Here is a 20,455-nt window from a genome sequence, read left to right on the forward strand (position 1 = left end):
TATCCCACCCCCCCTCTTTCTCAGCCCTGGTTCCTTTCCTTGATTCCTGTGTTTCCACAAGACTGCTGTTCCTCTGAACTCCTGGGGCTGCCACCTTTAGCCTTGTTCTGCTTAGAGGCTAGCTAGGTCTACTTGAGGGCTTGCTCCCTCCAGGTTCCTAGGCCCTTCCCTTTCCCCTTTCCACTTCTGGAGAGGAAGCATCGCTGTGCCAATTAGAGGGGACTTTCCTCCCTGAGCTCTTATCCTCACGTGACATCACCCCATTCCTCTTGTCCTCAGTGGTCTCATTGATAGATGTCCCTTCCTTTCCCTGGCTTGTTGAAAGCCACTCAGGCTATCCCAGCAAGCATAGAAGGTAGATCCACTCTGTTTTCACTGAGTCTGTCTCCTGCCTCCTTTCTCTGCCTTTGCCCATCTTGGGTGGTTAGTTTTAATATCACTGAGCACATTCTCTTCTGTTATGTTTTTGCTAGTGTTTATTTTCATACGCAGTCCCCCTCACACCCTTGTTTTTTTATACATTATGTTTTTGGTCGTGACCCATCCTCTGAGTCTATAAAATAAGGAAATTACTGTGTAATTTAATTAAGCACAATCTTTTAGAAACTTAATTTACTCCAACACTGATTTAATATTTTGTGGTAGCCGAACTGAATAACTATATTTGAAATGGTTTCTGCCAGGGATCCCAATGAATATGGCATAGGTCTTTTGTACTTTATATTTCTTTTTTTTTTAAAAAAATATTTATTTATTTATTTTTCAGTGGACACAACATCTTTGTTTGTATGTGGTGCTGAGGATCGAACCCAGGCCACACGCATGCCAGGCGGGCGCGCTACCACTTGAGCCACATCCCCAGCCCCATATTTCTTGATATGTATATATCAGATACTAGTTATGAGGGGCATTTAACAGTTTTTTTTCTCTTTACGACATAAGGTCAGGAATTGTTGCTTTCAGTAGTGTCAGCATAACTGGGAGAATAACAGTGTTTATGTAGCTATTTGAAAGAGTAGTTTCCTACCAAGGTTTTTGCCCAGTGCCAAAAGCAGTAAGCACCTAGGTATCCTTGATTGGGAGTGTGAAGAACTGCATGCCAGGAACATCTCATGCAGAGGGCATTTGTGTCACTGTTACAGATAATCAGATTGCAGCCATGCCAGTAACCCTGTGCTCTCTCCTTCTGCCTTACCAAGGTCACCTTGGATCTTCAGAACAGCACTGAGAAGTTTGGGGGGTTTCTGCGCTCAGCCCTGGATGTTCTTTCTCAGATTCTAGAGCTGGCGACACTGCAGGACATTGGGAAGGTCTGTGTCTCCTTTTTTCTCCTTGAGCTGTGGCTGATACTCCTGGTGTGTGCCCGTGGGCTGGGGCTTCTCAGGAAGAGGTCCAGTACTCCAGGCATGTCTAGGAAGCAGCAGCAGTGTGGAAGGACCTCTCCCTAACTCCACATCCTCATGTCAGGCTCCTGATCCCTCTGCTGTCCCAGATAGGATGTGCGGAGGATTTATGTTTGTTTTCAGCATGTTAGTTTGGTGCTGTATAATGGTTCAGACCCAGTTTATTCTAGAAAATTTGGCTTAAAAACGTGCTGATAAAATCCTTTATTTTCTGGGGCTGGGGCTGGGGCTCAGCGATAGCACACTTGCCTAGCATGTGTGAGGCACTGGGTTCTATTCTCAGCACCACATATAAGTTTAAAAAAAAAGTAAAGGTCTATCAACAACTTAAAAATTAAAAAAAAAAAAAAAAAAAAAATCCTCTTATTTGGCCAGGTGGAAAAGGGCAAGAATAGACTCAAGATAGTGTGTGACTGGTTTTCTGTACCTTAGGAAGAAGCAGAGCTGGGGGACACGTGTTCTTTGGGTTGGTTTTGTTTTGTTTGTTTGTTCTCATTTTCATTCTGGGGATTGAACCCAGGGGCACTTAACCCTTGACCACATCCCCAGCCCTTTTCATTTTTATTTTGAGAATGGGTCTCACTAAGTTGCTGAGGTTGTCCTTGAAATTGGGATCCTTCTGCTTTAGCCCCCCAAATCGCTGGGATCTCAGGCCTTCACTATGTGCCCAGTGTTCATGTTCTTTGGTTTCAAGTGCAATAATCCCCCTCCCTCCATACCACCAATTTATAATGAAAATGCTTAAGCATGTGGGAAAGTTATAGGGGTTCTGTGGTGAATACTTGAGTCATGGACCCAGAGTCTGTAGTTTTTGAACTTCTCTGGATCTGCTTCTTTGTATGTAGCAATCGTCCATAGAAACGTCATAGTGAATTCATGAAATGCTGCATTATCCCAAGATTCAAAGGTAAATAATTATCAGTTCACATTTTAATTAAGAGCGATATGAGTTGATCTTTATATTCCTAAAGTCAGGGCTACTGTTCTGCATGTGTGGTAAAGGTGTATATAGAAACTTCTGTTCTGAAAATCATTGTGTTTGGGACAAGAAGAACTGGAGAATTCAGCATCTTTTCCTCCTCCCCGTGTCTTTCATATGAAGGTAGTTTTGCTCACCTCTACTTTCCTGTTTTTGTACATTTATCTTCCTTGCTGTTCCACAGAAGCCTCTATTATCTCCAGTTACAGCTTCTCCTAGGAGGTCCATTCTGCAAGGCTACAGTTTCCCTCCCTAGGCTTTCTAGTGAGGTAGGTGGTGAAGGAGCCTCTGAAGGTGGTTCTTGGCGATGGGCCTCACTGTTGTGAGGTTTCCTTTTCACTGACGTGTGATCTGGTCAGGGTTTGAAATCCATTCCTGCTGCACTATAATCCTGGGTTAGTTGCAAAGATACCATACTCTTGAGGCACCTGGTCAGCTTGAGATATGCAATGGCAGCCTAGGTTGTGACTGCTGAGGGAGAGGCAGCTGGAGCTTCCGCTGTGTGTGCCTGGGCCTGCGCTGACTGCCTGAGGGCAGGCGGCACTCAGGGTGGCAGACCCCTGAGTGAGGCTTCAGATTTCTGTGAACTTGGCTTGTTATTAGAAGGCAAAGAGAGATTTTAGAGTAAACACAGGGTTGTTTCTTTTTGTTTTTCTAAATACCAACACTGGGAATGAAAAAAGTAATAGTAATTCCATGTCATTGACAAGTAACTTTTATTTTTCTTTCATCTTGACCTTGTTTATTCTGTCCTCCTCTTTATACATGATTGAAATTTAATGTGTGGTGGGTGCTTTGCATTATATATAATGCCCGTTTTCTCATGTAACTCCATATTGCTCTATGTCTTGTTTACTGTCTTTAAAATCTATACTACTTCCAAGCGTTTGATTGTCATGTGCCTTGATGTAAGAAACAGCACAACTTGTGTTTTTTTGTGGCTGGGTTTGTTGAGCTTCTTGGATTTGGGTTTTATAGTTTTCTAAGTTTGCAAAATTGGGGGCTATTATTTCTTCCAATATTGTTTTTGGACCACTACCCTCCCCCCATGACATTCTAATTACCTGCACATCTGGTTGCTTAAAGTTGTCCCTAGCTTACTGATGCTCCTTTCAGTATTGTACCTTTGATTTCTTCTAGCTTTTCTTCTATGATGTTTAATTTGCTTTAAATCCTGTTAAGTGTATGTTTCATCGTTAACTTTGTGGATTTTTTATCTCTAGAAGTTTGACTTGTCTCTCCCTATTTCTCTTTTGACTACTAAACATTTTGAATACAGTTGTAATAGTTTAATGTGCTTTGCTAATTCTCAAATCTTGTTTGTTATAGGTTGGTTTTGGTTGATTGAGTACTTTCCATTATAGACTGGCCTTTCCTGCCCTTTGCACGCCTGCTGATCTTTGGCTAGTTGCCCGATATTGTGAATTTTACTGTTGGCGTGGGGTCTTTTTGTTTTTCCATAAGTCCTGTGAGGTTTGTTCTGGGATTCAGTTACATAGCATGGAAACGGTTGTCTCTGTTTCCAATCCAGTGCAAACTGGATTGGTCAGATGTTTTGGAGCTGTGCTTAATCTGTGCACTGATTATTCCCCTCTACCAGGAGAGGCTAGGACTTCCTGAGTGCTCCATAAAGGATGGGTTTTACCATCAGGCAGGTGAAAAGAGTGACCATTCCTGGTCCTTTGTGAGCCCTGACACTGTCTCTACTCCTGATGATTCTTTCTCGGACCTGCACTTGGGTAGTGTCTTCACAAACAGGCACCGAGTGCTGGAGTCCTTCCTGTCGCCCTCCAGCCCCTGAGCTCCCCTGCTGAGCGCTGGATTCCTTGGTACCTCTCCCAGACCTCCAGAATCTGTCTGTATTGCTCTCTTCCTAGTACTCTGTCTTGTGGGTCATAGGGGACTTGGGTGTCCTTGGACTCTGGGTTTTGCCTTATCTTGATTTTCTGGGCTTGGCTTTGTCCATCTTCCTCGTGGATGACCTGGGAATTCTCAAGGCAATGATCTGGGGCAATTGCAGGCTCACCTTGTTTGCCCCTCGTCTCAGCATTGCTGCCCCTCACGGCCTGATGTCCGTGTCTTGAAAACTGCAGCTCTAAATCTTTGATCTGGACTTTATTTTTCAAACTTGTTTGTCTCAGGTAGGAATATGAGTCTACTTCCTCTCACCCTGTTCTGGCCAGAAAGGGGATATCTCTCTGTATTACATTAGATGTTAATGTCTGCAACAGGGTGCTGGTTCCTGTCACTCTGGAATTCCCAGGCCGGAAACAGCACCCATTTTCACTGTTTGCAGTGCCTGCTTCAGTTTCTTATGCCCACTAATCATTCCATACATATTTGCTAAGAAGGTCCTTGAGGACAAATTGCAACCCAAAAGCCTCTGGTTGTAATTCTTTCTGTTAGTGTTTATGAGATCCACTATGAGGCAGGAAAATTAAAAAGGGGCATATAACAGGTTCAATCCTGGAAAGTATAACCTTGAACATGAGCATATCAGAGTTTCTGAAAATACCTGACTTGTGTATTAGATACTAGCAGCACTCTGTTCCTTCTTTAAAAAAAAAAAAATATATATATATATATATATATCTTTATTTTATTTATTTATTTTTATGTGGTGCTGAGGATCAAACCCAGTGCCCCAGGTACTAGATGAGTGCTCTACTGCTGAGCTACAACCCCAGCCCACTCTGTTGCTTCTTAATACAGAAAGTTCTGTCTCATAAATGCAGAGAGGCACTCCCGCCTGCTTGGTGCTGATTGACAGCAGCTGACAGGAATTGTGGCTGGAGGCTGATTGGGCAGCCAGGAAGCATGCTATTTTTTGGAACTGCAAGTCTGGATCCATGGTGTTCTTAGAGTCATTCTCCTCCGCCCTCTTGATTCTTCAGGAGGATTAGTACCTTAGGCCTCATTTTTGATGGTAGAGTAGCTTGTGAGAAAGATGACAACACTCCGTTCCTTCTTTAAAAAAAAAAAAAAAAAGTATATATAATCAGTCATTTTAGTTATTTTGGCCAATTGCCATGAGATACTTTGAGATCTTATTTGTAGTAAATCACATAGCAGTGTGCTCCAAGGTGCTATGTTCAGCCAAATACATCCAGGCGCTCTGCAGAGTTAGGGCTTCAACTCCTTTGCACTCTTCTGAATTCCGACCCTGGATGCAGAGTGGACAGCAGATACTCCATGTCTGTTCATTGAACACAGATGAATGGATGGATATATACGTGTGTGAAAGATTGATTTTCATGTTTCTACTTAGATTTCAGGACTTTTGACTGTTCAAGGTGATAAACTGAAAACTTCCCACTGATTTTCCTCTTGTGTTGACACAATTTAAATGGCAGCTGTGTGTGTCTTTGGTTTCTGTCTGCAAGTCACTTATTCTTTACCTGCTCTTTCCAGTGTGTGGAAGAGATCCTTGGATACCTGAAGTCCTGCTTTAGCCGAGAACCCACAATGGCGACTGTTTGTGTTCAGCAGGTGAGAGTGTCATTTCCTGCCTTTCTCAGTGGCCCTTCAGGCCCTGTGACCAAATACTACTTCTTCCTTAGAAGCTGGTGCAGGTGGCATGATCAGCAGGAAGGGCTGGGTGGTCTGAGCTGTCACTCTTTTGCTTGCTTATGGTGGGCCAGGAGGGCATCCTCCTCCCTCCTTAGGAAGATGTGAGTCACTGTGGGGAATGGAGGACTTTGAGCTGTGCTGGATCCCTTGCTGTCTTATGCTTGCCCTTGTCCCTGTGGGTTTCTGTTCAGAATGCCCAGTCTTGGAGCACAGGGAATTCCCAATGCTTAGGTGCCGGCAGCACTGCTCGGCGGTGGTCTCCCAAGGTACTGAATTTCAGAGTTTTTGTTGGATTTGCTGCTTGCGAGGAAGAGTTTTAACGTGTTGCTCATTCTGGATTGTGTCAAGTGTCAATGCTTCGTTTTTTTCACTCCAGCTGCTGAAGACTCTCTTTGGAACAAACCTAGCTTCCCAATTTGATGGCTTCTCCTCTAACCCCAGCAAATCTCAAGGCCGAGCACAGCGTCTTGGCTCCTCCAGCATGAGGCCAGGCTTGTATCATTACTGCTTCATGGCTCCCTACACCCACTTCACGCAGGCCTTGGCAGACGCCAGCCTGAGGAACATGGTGCAGGCAGAGCAGGAGCATGACACCTCGGGGTAAGTCCTGGTGGGAATCTGTCACTGGTAGAAACACAAAAGATAAGCAATGAATACTTTTGAATAGGCATTTAAAAATAAAAGTAAGTAAGCCAGTGTCTCCTCACTGTTCACTGTGTTCCAAAAAGTCTAGAAAGTATGTCGATGCACAGATGAGTCATCTTTCTCTGCAAAGCAGCGCCTGGCCTAGCCCAAGGCTGGGAAGCAGGAGCCGAAGCAGGAGCCTGAGCAGGTGTCTGGGAAGCACCAGCTCAGCATTCCAGTGGTGCTCAGACCAGATTGGGACATACCTTGTCTTCACTCAAGAAAGCTTGTTCTGTTTTCTAGACTCATAAGTTATGTGATGTTTTCCTTTGCACGAGTGTGATGTGTGTGGTAGCACTTTGCCAGTTTGAGTGAGAGACCATTTAGCATGGCTCAGTGGTGTTGGTACTCAGAGGTGTTTAATGGTCATAGAAAAGTTTCAAATATGTTACTTTTGTTTTTTATAAACTGTTTTAGCTTTTTTTGTTGCTGTGACCAAAAGACCTGTTGAGAACAATTTTAAAGGAGGAAAAGTTCGTTTTGGGGCTCCCAGTTTCAGAGGTCTCAGTGCATAGATGGCTGACTCCATTCTTTGGGGCCTGACGTGAGGCAGAACATCCTGGTAGAGGAACACAGCTCAGGACATCACTACCATGAAGCAGAGAGGGACCTCTCCTCACCTTGGACAAAATAAAAGCCCCAAAAGTGACCCGCCTCCTTCGGCCACACAGAACCTGCCTACAGTCAGTACATATCAGGGGATTAATGCACCGATTAGGTTAAGACTCTTATAACCTGATCATTTCACCTCTAAACTTTTTGCATTATCTCACATGTGAGCTTTTGGGGGACACCTCATATTGAAACCATAATGTAAGCTTTCTGGTTGAAAATCTTATTTCACTTAAATTTACCCTTGTCTTTTCAATGCCTGGAATACAGAAGGTATTTCTTTTTTTTTAAGCTGTGCTACAGATTGGACCCAGGCCCTTGTACATGCTAGGCATGCATTCTGCCACAGAGCTACATCCTCAGCCCCGGGTATTTCTTAAGTTACCATAATTATCAGCCAGTATTTGAGTTGCTACTCTTGAATAGTACCAAAAATAGAATCCTTAATTTTTATTTGATAAATGTAGTGATCACACAGTCATGACTAAAATACTCTATTTAAGTGCTTTATGTAATCATGTGGGATATAAGTAAGTGAGTGAATATGTGGCCAGGTGCACGTGTTGCTGTTGTTTTGTTTTTGAGATGGAGGGTTGCTGCATTGCTGAGGCTGGTCCTGGCCTCCTAGGCTCAAGGGGTCCTCCTGCCTCAGCCCTCTGAGTAGCTGGGATTACAGTGTACCACCGTGGCTGGTACTGTTACTGTCTCAATTTCAGATATATTTCTTTAAAAGAAAATAATATAATCAGTGTAAATATTATAAAGATTCCTCCCAAGAAAGTCAAGTGTTGTCTTCTAAATCACTGGTCACCTCTCTCAGGTCCTCCTGGAGTTTGGGCTAAGTGTGGGTTTCCTGGAGCAGAAGGCCTTCAGGTGGCACCTCGTGGCTGCCGGGCAGCTGTGACTCTGACTTGAGTCTTACTCTCTGCAACCCTTGCTGTTGCTGCATGGAGTGGCCACTTGGTTCTCCACACTATGACATGTTGGCATTTTGCCAAGTTGAAACTGGTTTTTAGTGAAGTGCATTCCTTGCTTCCCTCTTCTCCCATTTGGCAGATGGTTTGATGTACTCCAGAAAGTGTCCACTCAATTGAAGACAAACCTCACAAGCGTCACGAAGAACCGAGCAGATAAGGTAAATGGTGCCATAGCTGGTGACAGGCCGTGGACCCCTCCCGTGAACACAGGGTGCTCTGGTGCTAGAAACAATACCCAGGTTCACCGTCCAGAGGTTCTGGCTGAAGCTCACTGGATTTTCTTTTCTTACAGAATGCCATTCACAACCACATTCGTCTCTTCGAGCCTCTTGTTATTAAAGCTTTGAAGCAATACACCACAACGACATCTGTGCAATTACAGAGGCAGGTTTTGGATTTGTTGGCGCAGCTGGTTCAGCTCCGGGTCAATTATTGTCTTCTGGATTCGGATCAGGTTTGTGGCTTTTGTCTCTTGTCCTCTATACAGATCTACCTGAATAAAGGTTACCCTAGAAAGATGCTAGCATCTATCTATCTTAGGGAAAAGTGAGGTTTGATTTCACCCCCAACACTAGTTGCTGCCTCCTGACTATTTCATGGATCCAGAGGCAGAAGGCCTGGGCCCTGGTAGGCCAAGCAAGAATGGGAACAAGCCCCAACTGCCCCAAGTCTACATTGAGCTCTAGTAGGATTAGCCTTTAAAAATCTGCCAGAGGTTTCCCCATCCATTTGCCTTCTCTCCTTCTGTCCAAAATAGCCCTGAATTTCAGTTACAAGATATAATGAAGATTCATTGTTTTGGTGAGCAGTTTTGCAAAATCCAGAGACTTTTCTTTTTAAATGCAGGTGTAGTTTTTTAGTTGTAGATGGACATAATACCTTTATTTTATTTATTTTTATGTGGTGCTGAGAATTGAAACTGGTGCCACACACTTGCTATACCACCACTGAGCCACAACCTCAGCCCTTCAGAGGCTTTTTAAAAGTAAATTATCAATTATCGTCTGCAGTTTTAAGCAATATAAAAAGTTGGCTTGTCCCCTTAGAAAGGAACATAATCTGCCCAGGCTAATAGCTGAGACCTGTGCCTGGATCCTCCAAGGGGGCTGTGTGGCCTGCAGCTGCTCTGTGGGCATGAATCTCAGGCTAGTTGTGTTCCTTGGTGATGCATGATCCAGACTCTTTCCAAGCAAGGCTCGTGCCAGTGCCTTCATTAAGGTTTAATTACCTTTAGGTCAATACGATTTGTTGTTGTAGGGCCCTGCTTGCCTATGCGAGGCAGGAAATGTTTTGAGGTAGAATTATCATAGTTCACCATTTCCTTTTAGACATAGGTATCTTTATATCTTGTTCTCTGCTCCATTCACCTTATGGATCTGCTCCTGGGAGAAGCGAGGACACGCCTAATTGGGCCAGGCTAGTTTCTAATGAGAGGAGTCAGGCTGGAGCATGGCTTTTATGCTTCTTCTTTGATGAAAGCTACCTGGAGAAAATTGGCCCACCAGACATTCCCTTTGGGGAGCTTCATTCATTTCCTCACTTAGTTTCCTCTGACACTGAGGATGTGTGGGGAGAAGTGGGGACCGGGGAGGTAGGGATGGCGGCAGGTGTCGAAAGGGCAGGGAGGAGGGAAGCCAGGGCACCACTTTGGTGTGTTCTGCTCGGAGCATGTCTAAGACTGCCATTGATGCTTCCCTTCTGATTTCCCATTTCTGACTGGGCAGAGGTGGAAGCTTAGTTCTCATGTGGCAGTTATGGACTGTGGCTTCTTTGGGGGCTATCTTCAGTAGACAAGAAGTAAACAACTCCCCTCTTCACAGACTTGTTGGGCAGAGGACTTTGCGGCCTTGTCAGATTTTTTTCTGTAGTCATTCTATATGGATCCTCTTTTCAAAATAGAGTGATTTTTGTCACTCTCTTCTGTCACCCTAAAATCTTCCTCTGATACCTAAACACTGAGAAGGGACAGCCTACAGATTCTCAGCACCATGCTCTGCATGTACGCTGATGTCGCCTTAGCGCTTCACCTGTGCTCCCGCCACTGCCCCATGCCAGTAGAGCTCTTTGTCAGCCACCCTCCCCTGGTGGAGTTCTGCCTTTCTCTCCCCCCAGCTCTGGACTCCCATTTGTTCTGTTGGCTTTGGTCACATAGCGCCTTTGCTCCGGCACTTAGGTCTCGGTACAGGAACAGTTTCATGAACAAGAACAAGGTTGTGAAATCTAGTTCTTAGTGATTCCCTGAGCAGCTGCTGAGTGTCTGTCCAGGGCTCTGAGGACAGAGAGTCCTGCCTTGTCTGTGGGAGCTTCCTGTCAGGGCGGAAGAGCTGGGACACCCACGCCACCTCTGCTCTTCAGGTGGGCTGCCCTCTTGGGGCTCGGCACTAGACTTCATTGAGCACGGGTAAGAGGAAGATTTGGGGCATTACATTATAGGGAACCCCTTTTGCTTGCTGGGTTTGCGATTCACTGGAGCACACAGTCCTCTGATGTGATTTAGGGTAAAGTTGGCATCGCCTGGAATTCATCATTTGTTTTCCCAGTGAGGTTTGGCTCGTTCAGTGAGCTTGTCTCTGAAGGGATTCCTGGAAATGTTCTGCAGTTACGAACAGGTTTGTCTGCTGTCAGGAAACTTGTTCAAAAAAATTTTTTTAGTTGTTGATAGACCTTTATTTTTTTTTTTAAATTTATTTATATGTGGTGCTCACACATTCCAGGCAAGTGCGCTACCACCGCGCCACAGCTCCAGCCTCATCATAATTTATACAGATAACATGGTTTTCTATATTAATCCTGTTATTGATGTGAAGCTTGTGTTCCTGCCCTTAGGTGTTCATTGGATTTGTCCTGAAGCAGTTTGAGTACATTGAAGTGGGCCAGTTCAGGTAAGGAGCATGTTGTCATTTAGAGTCCTGTCCTGGCTGTGTGGGCTGCAGTGCTGTTAGACATCCTGCTGGGCTTTGTCTGAGCAACATGCAGTGCGTTTTCATTTCTCTTAAGACTTAAGACAGACCTTCTCATGACTGCTAGAAGTTCTGCACCTGGTCGTCACACATGCTATTGGTTTCGTTTCACATTTCAAGGGTTTGCTGATGGCGACAGTTGCTCATTTCTGACTGACGGAGCCCATCTTTTCTAACCGTAGACCAGCATCTCTGGGGCAGTCGTACTGCGTGTCAGGACACGTGCTCCTTCCAGTGGCTGCAGCTTTCCTGCTCCAGGCATTAGGCTGTATCACACCTGCCATGCCTGTTAAGGTTTGTGGGCATGAGCACTGAAAAATAAAGCTCTTTAGTTTCTGGAGCACTTCTTAAGTAGACTTTTGAATAAAATGTTGAAGGAGAGTGTTCCAAGAGTCACTGAGGTCTGGAGCCCCACGTCTTGTCCTTATGATGTGATACCTTGACTATGGTTTTGGGCAGAATACTTTTCCTCCTTCAAGTCTGAGGTGCTTTACGAGTGAAGGGGCAGGTGAAGAACCAGGTCATCCATGCTGCCAGGTGCCCTCTACCTGCTCCTGCTTCACCCTCCTGGCCATCAAGCTCTCTGTGCATGGGAAGGATCAACAAGGTTGTGGAGGCTGTTTAGCTCAGTGTGTGCCTTGTCTCTCAAGGCTGAATCTTGAGTTATTTTGTATTGTTTATATTGATCATGTATCTTAATTTTGCTAAGAAATGTCTAAATGGATGTTTTTGTTTCCAGGGAATCAGAGGCAATTATTCCAAACATCTTTTTCTTCCTGGTGTTACTGTCTTACGAACGCTATCATTCAAAACAGATCATTGGAATTCCTAAAATCATTCAGCTCTGTGATGGCATCATGGCCAGTGGCAGGAAGGCTGTGACACATGGTAACAGGCCACACCTTTCCCTGTCTTCAAGTGTCGTGACATGCCCGACAGTGTTAGTCTTCTTCCACCACTTGGAGCTGTGTGAATGCCAGCTCTGCTGCATGGGCCCTGTGTTTGAGCGCTTGTGGGCGGTGTGTACATGAGTGTGCAGGTGACAAGTGCTCACAGAGGAGCGGGTACATTCTTGAGTCTTAGGAGTCCAGAATATACTTGTTGGGTAAACATGAGAAATAGTAAGATCATAAAACAGTCTGAATGTAAATGCTCCTGTTTATCCATATAAAACAAAATTTTTTTACATATTTTTAAAATTGTAATTGGACACAATACTTTTTTTTGTTTGTTTTTTAATGTGGTGCTGAGGATCGAACCCAGTGCCTCACACATGCAAGCAAGTGCTTTATCACTGAGTCATACCCGCAGCCCTCTGTAGGTTTTTGACCTTTGATGGGATATATTTAAGGATGCTTGCAGACCACTAGATGCAAAATACTGTTACCACATCCAGTATTCTCCCCCTGCAGCATCTGCAGGAGAGTGCAGACAAGCGGTGCTGAGAGGCAGATCTGGGCTGCCTTCTCAGGCTCCACATTAATCCAAAGGGCTGGGACATGGCCTCTCAAAGGTTTCAATTCAAGTCTCAGCAAAACACAGATTATTAAAGGCATGGCATTTGGGTCACTGGGTTTAGTTGAACATTCAAATGTCAGATATAGGGAACTAATATTTTCTTAGTTTCTTGGACTTGGAGGGTCTTTGGGCAGAGAATCAGAGTCAGTAGGCAGCTTAAACCTGTACTTTGTACAGGGATGCTTGTTTCCCTGGAGGAAGTCAGTAAGTGTGTCCATGTGTGCATGTCTTTGGGGGGTGTGTGTGTGTGTGTGTGTGTGTGCGCGCGCATGTCACTAAGAGTGTACTGTGTGCCAATTACAATAAATTACTTTATTTTTTTCCTATAGAATAATCAATTTAGTTTGGTTCCTTTTTCAGCCCAAGATAACTAGGGAACAAAATTTTTATCTAATGAGATAGTTTACATAGAAGATCCCATCATCTGATACTGTGACAATTCTGTAGGAAAAGTATTAATTATCTTTGTAGGCAAATCAACTAGATTATACACGAGACCAAGGCTATTACTAGTTTGGTTATTGGGAAAGCTCTTTCATTTTTCTGGTACTGGAGGTTGAACCATGGGTGCTCTGCTGCTGAGCTTTAGTGCTTTCTATTTTGAGACAGGGTCTTGCTGAGTTACTGAGGCTGGCTTCGCACTTGAAATCTTCCTGCCTCAGCCTCCTGAGTAGCTGACATAACAGGTGCACGCCACTGCTTCCAAATGACTTTTCAATTTAAGCTCTCTTTTGTCAGAAATGATGTTATATTAAAGGAACCCCCCCCCTTTTTTTTTCTTTCTTTTCAGAAGCTTTCACAAAACTGTCAGTGTTCAGAGAAAGAGCCTTGGTCTCCCTCAGTGGTAGAATAATAATTTCACAACTCACTGATGAAACCAGGGCTTAATTCATCTCCTATCACAAACTAAGTACAGGCTAGGGTTTTAATTATATCTCGAAACTGTTTTGGAGGTGTTTAGACCTGTCTACCAAATGCAGTGTTCTCCGGAGGCTTTATTAGCATGCTCTTCTGTGCCCACAGCCATCCCAGCTCTGCAACCCATAGTCCACGACCTCTTTGTGTTGAGAGGAACAAATAAAGCTGATGCTGGGAAAGAGCTTGAAACTCAGAAGGAGGTGGTGGTGTCAATGCTGTTGAGACTCATCCAGTACCACCAGGTAAGGGGAACGTGCAGGGAGAGTGGGGGACACGAAAGGAAGTGCCGTGGGGTCCTGCATGTGTTGACCTACCAGCTTTGGGCTCTCTGGGCCTGGGGAGAAGCCAGTGATGGAGATGGGATGGGCTGGCTGTGTCTTTACCAAGACAGTCTTGATCACGATGGTAGAAAGAATTCTATGAAGTGATATAAGTCTCAAATCTGAAATTATTTGAAGACTTTCCTTCTTTTATATACTGCTGTTTGACTGGTAAGAATCTTTTTCTTTCTTTCACAATACCTTTATTTTATTTGTTATTTTTATGTGGATCCAGGGTTTGAACCCAGCGCCTCATGCATGCTAGGCAAGCACTCTACCACTGAGCCACAACCCGGGCCCGTGAGAGTCTTTTACATTGAACTGATATTCTGGTTTTGGTCTTCTTTAAGGTAGAGGAAGAATTTCAAGACACTTCTAGGCAGCCCAAGTACAAATAAAAATCAGCTTTTTTTTTTTTTTGGTAGTTGTAGATGGACAGTATGTCTTTATTTTATTTGTTTATTTCTATGTGGTGCTGAGAATCAAACCCAGAGCCTTGCATATGCTGGGCGAGCGCTCTGCTGCTGAGCTGCAGCCCCAGCCCTGGACACTCGTGTTGATCACTGTGTGTGATATCAAAATACTTCCTGCTTAGCTAAGTCCCATGACTGTGATAAGAAGGGAGAACACTGCAGGGTGGCGTTAGAGCAAGCAGCTGGCCTAGGCCAGCACAGCAGTGCAGCTGTGCGCTAGAGGGGCTTACCATCTGCACGCCTCACAAGAGACTGAGCACACTCTGGCATGAAGGGGTTAGGTTCTGGTGACGTATGTGCTGTCCTGAGAAGGCAGCTGTGGCGATGGTTGGTCGGGAGGGCTTTACAGGGATGTCCCTGAGGTGGCTGTGTCTGTCTAGCAGCCTTGAAGTGTCGCCCAGGGGTTGCGTATTTGGTGGGGAGCACCAGGTAGTAACTTGGTGGGCGTGGTGGCCCAGGTGGTCCGCTGCAGCTCCTCAGCTCTGCTGTCACAGCTTCCTGTACGCGAACGCCAGGGCTGTACCCAGAAGAACTCATTCCACAGACAGGGATGGGCCACCTATCACAGACCTTCACCAGTCAGTGTCTCTGTCCAGAACGAACCCTGTTCTCTGTGTGGAGACTCTCACTCAGCCCTCCGTGACTCTTGGAGGTGGGTGTCACGCACGGATTACCTTGTGCAGAACCCAGAGTGGATTCGATGTGTAGACAAGTAGGGGCGCCTGCAGAGCAAGCTGGGTCAGGCCGTGTTTGAATTTTCCCATAGGCTGATACAAGTTTGTTGTTCCATTTTGTTCCTTTTCTCTGAGTGTGTACTCTTGTAAATTCCATACAAATAAGACCTCCTGTGAGTCACCCATGCAGCAGGTGACACACACACCCTGAAGGGACCTGCTGAGTCTCCCCTTGCGTTTTCTTCTGGTTCCCTCACATCCATATGTCACAGGCAAGGATGTGCCTGCTTCCTCAATCCTTAATCAAGGACCCATCTACTTGGATCCTGGACTTGTCCAGCTAAACCAGTACCAGGTGGGGGATGAACAAGTAAAAATAAGGTGCCGAGCTGTGAGGCTTGCTGACCGCGCACGCTCTTCCAGGTGCTGGAGATGTTCATCCTTGTCCTGCAGCAGTGCCACAAGGAGAACGAGGACAAGTGGAAACGGCTGTCACGGCAGGTGGCGGACATCATCCTGCCCATGTTGGCCAAGCAGCAGGTCAGTCACCACTACCCAGCTTGCTGCTGCGCAGCGCTCTCCTCCTGTGTGAAGTAGACTGAGGTCCTTGTGGAAGGGGGTTGGATGGGATCGGCTTCCCCTCAGATCGTGGTGGAGTCATGCTCTGGTAGAGTCGTCAATGCTTGTCACAGGGCATGACTTCTTTCCACAGTGACCCTCTCGGGTTGTGATTGACTACCCACTTTATAAGTGGGGAAACCAGGGCTCAGAGGGGTTGTTGAGACTTTCCAACATCACATAGCTAAAAGTGCTGGGGCTGGGTTTGGGACAGGTCTGACCAAAGCTAGGTTTCTTTTTCTGATTTTTGTTTGTTTGTTTGTTTGTTTTTAAATACTGTCTCCTTTGTTTGTTCTTTAGCTTTTTGGGATTACCACTTTATCTCTTATAAAGTAATGTGGTTATCCATCATTTAGTCAGAATTCCTGCGGTCAAATGGTGTGACTGGTTGTTTGCACAAGTGCAGTGAAAGGAAGGGTCTGGTGTGCCATGTCAGGTGGAGCCCACAGCCCTTGGTGTCCAGGCACAGTGAGCCTTGTACCCCTTGCAGCAGCACCTTTGTGACCGGGGGAGGGCTGCAGGGACTGCTGCGGATCATCCCACCAGAAGGTCGCATAGCTGCCTGACAGAGCACTGGCCTGCGATTTGGGCTCTGGTTTTGTTTTGTGGCGCTAGGGACTGAACCCAGGCTTGCTCTTCAGGTGAACTCCATCCCCAGCATTTTTTATTTTTTATTTTGAGACAGGGTCTTGCTGAGTTGCTGAAGCTGGCCTTGAACTTGCAATCCTCCTACCCAGTCTTCTGAGTAGCTGGGACTACAGGTGTGCACCACCACACTCTGCTCACACTGAGTTTTGAGTGGGGTCAGCAGATGGGTGTTCGTCACTTTGTTCATCCACACTGAGCAAGTGCTCTTGAGTAGCAAGTAGCTGCTCATAGTTTGGGCATTTGATAAAAACAGGCTGACTCCATGGATAGTTACTATCTTCCTAACTTTACCTCATTCTGATTTCTTGATGGGCCTGTTATTCCAAGATCAGTTGGGCAGTAGGAGGAGGACTCTTGGCTTCTGTAAGAGTCTTGGCTTCTGGTGGGATCAGCAGACAGGTTAGAGTGGTGAGGGACTCCAAGCCCATATGTAGATCCTTTCCGAGCACTGCTCTGGTTGCTCTGTCCCATTCTCTTACCTGTGTGCACAGTTTGAAGAAGACCGAAATAGAAGGCCTGAGTGCATAGTCAATCCCTGGTTTCTCTTCTGCTTTCTGTGACACTGACACTACCTGTGGGTAGCTTGCACAAGTGCAGCTGCATTCAGAAGTCTTGCTGGGCAATATTGCAGGTCAGACACCTTCAGTAGGTACATCAGTGAACAAGTTACGTGGGAAAGCTTACCAGGGGATGTTTGAGTACACGTGCAGGAAGGAAGGGGTGATTCTAACAGAGGCCTGGGAGGGAGTGTTTTAAACAGAGCACACAGCAGTGCAAAGCCCTGAGGTGGGAACATGCCTTTTAGGGTACAGCAGGCTGGCCTGCTGGAGCAGCCACAGGAAGAAGGACGGGCAGCAGGGCCTGGTGGGAAGGCCAGTGTAGTAGACTTTGGGAACCCTTTAGAGGGCTTGGTACAAAGGAGCAGTGTGGTGATTTGAGTTTGCCCAGATTAGACTCAAGGGGAGATGAGAGCTGAGCAGGAGGCTCGTGTGAGGCCTCTTAGTGCAGTGGTACCTATGCTCAGAGTGTGCAAGTAGAACCAGCAGGGTGTGCTTGTGGCTTGTCCCTGGGACTTGTGGAAGAAAGGTTTCAGGGCAGCAAGGTGCTACCACAGGTGAGACAGAGAGGGGACAGTGGCTCTGGGAGATCAGAACCTTGCATGGAAGTGGTCAGCGGTAGCACCTGCTGGGCACCTGGTGGGGTGAGAGTGTTGTTTGAAAGCGAGTCTAGAGCTGTTGAGAGAAATCCAGTCGGTAACATCTGAGACTGCCTGAGGTCACAGTGGACTGAGCCCAGGTGGAGGGGCGGAGATGCCCCAGTGCCCAGACCACTGAGTGTAGCTCAGAGGTCAGGGATGTGTGGAGATGCTGTTGGGGGACAGGAAGGGTCAGCCACTGCCAGGTGGGGAGGCATGCAGGTGTGGTGTTAATAAAGCCAGGTTTAAAAAAGCATTTCACGGAGGCGGGGGTGGGGAGCATTTCACGGGGGAGGCAGGGGTCAGCTGTGGGTGCCCTGAGAACTCAGCTGGGATGGCAGCACCAAGGGCACTGGCAAGCAATCTTGGAGGAGTGGTTAGAGCCAAATTGTGACAGGAGTCTGTTCTGAAAAGAAGGAAGAAAGAAATTGGAAAGACATTTGAAAGAGGGAACCGAAAGTGGTGTAGCACCACAGGAGGAGAGGGGTCAGTGGGAGATGGTGTTCACAGAAACAAGCAAATAGAGAAGTCATGTGGGGGACAGACGGAAAGTTGCCATCATAGTGTCCTTCAGCGGAAGGCAGGGTCAGGCTCAGCTCTGTAAGTGGCAGGTAGTCTTTTGCTGTGGGTGTGGGGTGCCCTTACAGAGTAATGAGAGGGCAGGCAGAGGTGGTGGCACCTGCGCAGGCCCAGACTTGGGTAGGTGTGGAGCTCAGAAGTTCTTCAGTTTCCTTATCCTAGAATGTGGCTCAGTGCTACAGGAGTCAAGTACCCCATCTCTTTGCAGTTGTTGAGGTGTGTACACCTTAGTACTAATAAAAATGGGAAGCAGAGTCCAGCAGAAGGGCCTGATTGAATAAGTTGTGGCACAGACTTGATTGGAGCATTTTGCATCCATTAAAAGTGATGTTAGGGGCTGGGGTTGTGGCTCAGTGGTAGAGTGCTTGCCTCGCACATGTGAGGCACTGGGTTTGATCCTTAGCACCATCTAAAAATAAATAAATAAATAAAGGTATGGTGTCCATCCACAACTGAAAATTTTCTAAAAACTTTAAAAACAATTAAAGTGTTGGTTTTTATAAGCCGTTGCCTTGGGTGTTCTTCATTGTATTGTAGAGTGAGCAAAACAGACACATGCTTGTCATGGTTTCTCAGAGCAAACAGCCACCTCCCCAGTGGGCAGCCGTTTGGTTCAGGAGCATGGCATACGTTAAGATGCCATGGGGCTGGGCTGTGGCTCAGCAAGGCACTGGGTTTGATCCTCAGCACCACATAAAAATAAAATAAAGACATTGTGTCCAACTACAAAAATTTTAAAAAGTTGGGGGCGGCGGCTACCCAGCATGTGTCAGCATGTTACCGGCTGGCAGAGTAGGGCAGGGCACAAGCAGAGCCAGGAGAGAGCAGGAGCAGCACGTCGTGAGCTTCCCCCTCTGTGAAGGGATGCACAGGAGCCTGGTTCACAAACGCCGAGGCCAGTCGCATCTGGGTGGTGGGTTCCAGGTGGCTCTTTTCATGCTTTTGTACACTTGGTCCTTTTACAGGAAGCAGATACCACTTACCTAGAAAATCTAAGTAATGTTTTAGCGTGGAGAAAAACACAGTGCTGTCCTGAGAGCGTGCTTGCTTCCCTGCTGATCTTCCAGTGCTGTGCTAGAAGGGTGGTGATGGCAGATGATGAGGAAGACGTGCCCTGGAGAGCCAGGACCTGATGCACACGGAGCTGCGTCTCTGTCGGCTTACGTGGAAATGTCCATGCTGTTTAATTCCACAGATGCACATCGACTCTCATGAAGCCCTTGGGGTGTTAAATACTGTATTTGAGATTTTGGCCCCTTCCTCCCTTCGCCCTGTGGACATGCTTCTGCGCAGCATGTTTGTCACTCCAAGCACAATGGTAAGTTGCCTTTTCCACCTGCAGGGCAGGGCCAAGCACAGGCCTGCTGTGGGCAGGGGGGCAGAGCTTGATTTCCATCTTTGCCAGGTCCTGGCTGACACTGGTATGGCTGCTCTGGGACCATGATGGGAGAACCAGTGGGGTGGGGATTTGTTGATGGAGTAAAAACAGGGTGATTTTCTTTCATGAAATGGGCAATCAGGGAAATCTTTTCTTTGCTCTTTCTTTCTCTAGCTACAGTTTATTTATCCTCTCTTTTAGGCAGCTGTGAGCACTGTCCAACTTTGGATATCTGGAATCCTGGCCATTCTGAGAGTTCTGATTTCCCAGTCAACAGAAGATATTGTTCTTTCTCGTATTCAGGAGCTCTCCTTCTCTCCATTTCTAATCTCCTGCCCAGTGATTAACAGATTAAGAGATGGGGACAGTACTTCAACACCAGAGGAACACAGTGAAGGGAAGCAAATGAAACATTTGCCAGAAGAAACATTCTCAAGGTATGCTCTCTTTCTGAACCTGTGTGTGACCCTTGTCCTCTGGGAAGCCATGTGCTTCTGCCTCATGATCAGTACGTCTGGAAAAGTTGCTAGTGTCCTGTGCTCTGTGAGCTGGATCCCTATCCAGCAGTGTGTCTGTGTTTGGAATCCAGTTTGCCTTGGTGTGGCCCTTGCTTTGCACATCACTTAAGGTTTTGTCGTGTTGTCTTTGTGCTCTTTAGCAACTCTGCAGCAGTGGCCACACAGAGGAGCTTAGGTAGTAGGGGATGCATTGTCTGCAGAAAAATTAATAACCTAAGGAAACTCCTCAAGTTGGTCTTGTGTTTAGTCTCACTGTGTGCTGCAGTTCTCGCTCTCGGGAATGGGGACTCACCCTGCGTGGGACCACACCACTGTGTTCCTGCAGTGTGGTCCTGCTTTCCCTCCTCTGGGGCAGTGGGCACAGTTCCGGTGGCTGTTCGCGCTGATGTGTGGACGAGCATCCCCCCTCACTCAGAGTGCTCACTAAGTCC

At 46.4% G+C, this 20,455-nt stretch overlaps 1 protein-coding gene across 3 annotated transcripts in view; it reads left to right on the forward strand.

The window, feature by feature from the left end:
* Positions 1-20,455, forward strand: part of Htt (huntingtin) — a 136,503-nt gene that overhangs the window by 68,274 nt on the left and 47,774 nt on the right. For all 3 annotated transcript variants that reach the window (XM_048784077.1, XM_015481901.2, XM_048784076.1), the window contains 11 exons: positions 1,200-1,310; positions 5,794-5,871; positions 6,329-6,552; positions 8,305-8,383; positions 8,518-8,679; positions 11,052-11,107; positions 11,925-12,073; positions 13,727-13,863; positions 15,512-15,628; positions 19,324-19,446; positions 19,708-19,943. In XM_048784077.1, the coding sequence (XP_048640034.1) occupies positions 1,200-1,310; positions 5,794-5,871; positions 6,329-6,552; positions 8,305-8,383; positions 8,518-8,679; positions 11,052-11,107; positions 11,925-12,073; positions 13,727-13,863; positions 15,512-15,628; positions 19,324-19,446; positions 19,708-19,943 (1,472 nt within the window). The remainder of the gene's footprint in view (positions 1-1,199; positions 1,311-5,793; positions 5,872-6,328; positions 6,553-8,304; positions 8,384-8,517; positions 8,680-11,051; positions 11,108-11,924; positions 12,074-13,726; positions 13,864-15,511; positions 15,629-19,323; positions 19,447-19,707; positions 19,944-20,455) is intronic.

Source organism: Marmota marmota, unplaced genomic scaffold (assembly GCF_001458135.2).
Source record: "Marmota marmota marmota unplaced genomic scaffold, marMar, whole genome shotgun sequence".
Taxonomy (NCBI): domain Eukaryota; kingdom Metazoa; phylum Chordata; class Mammalia; order Rodentia; family Sciuridae; genus Marmota; species Marmota marmota.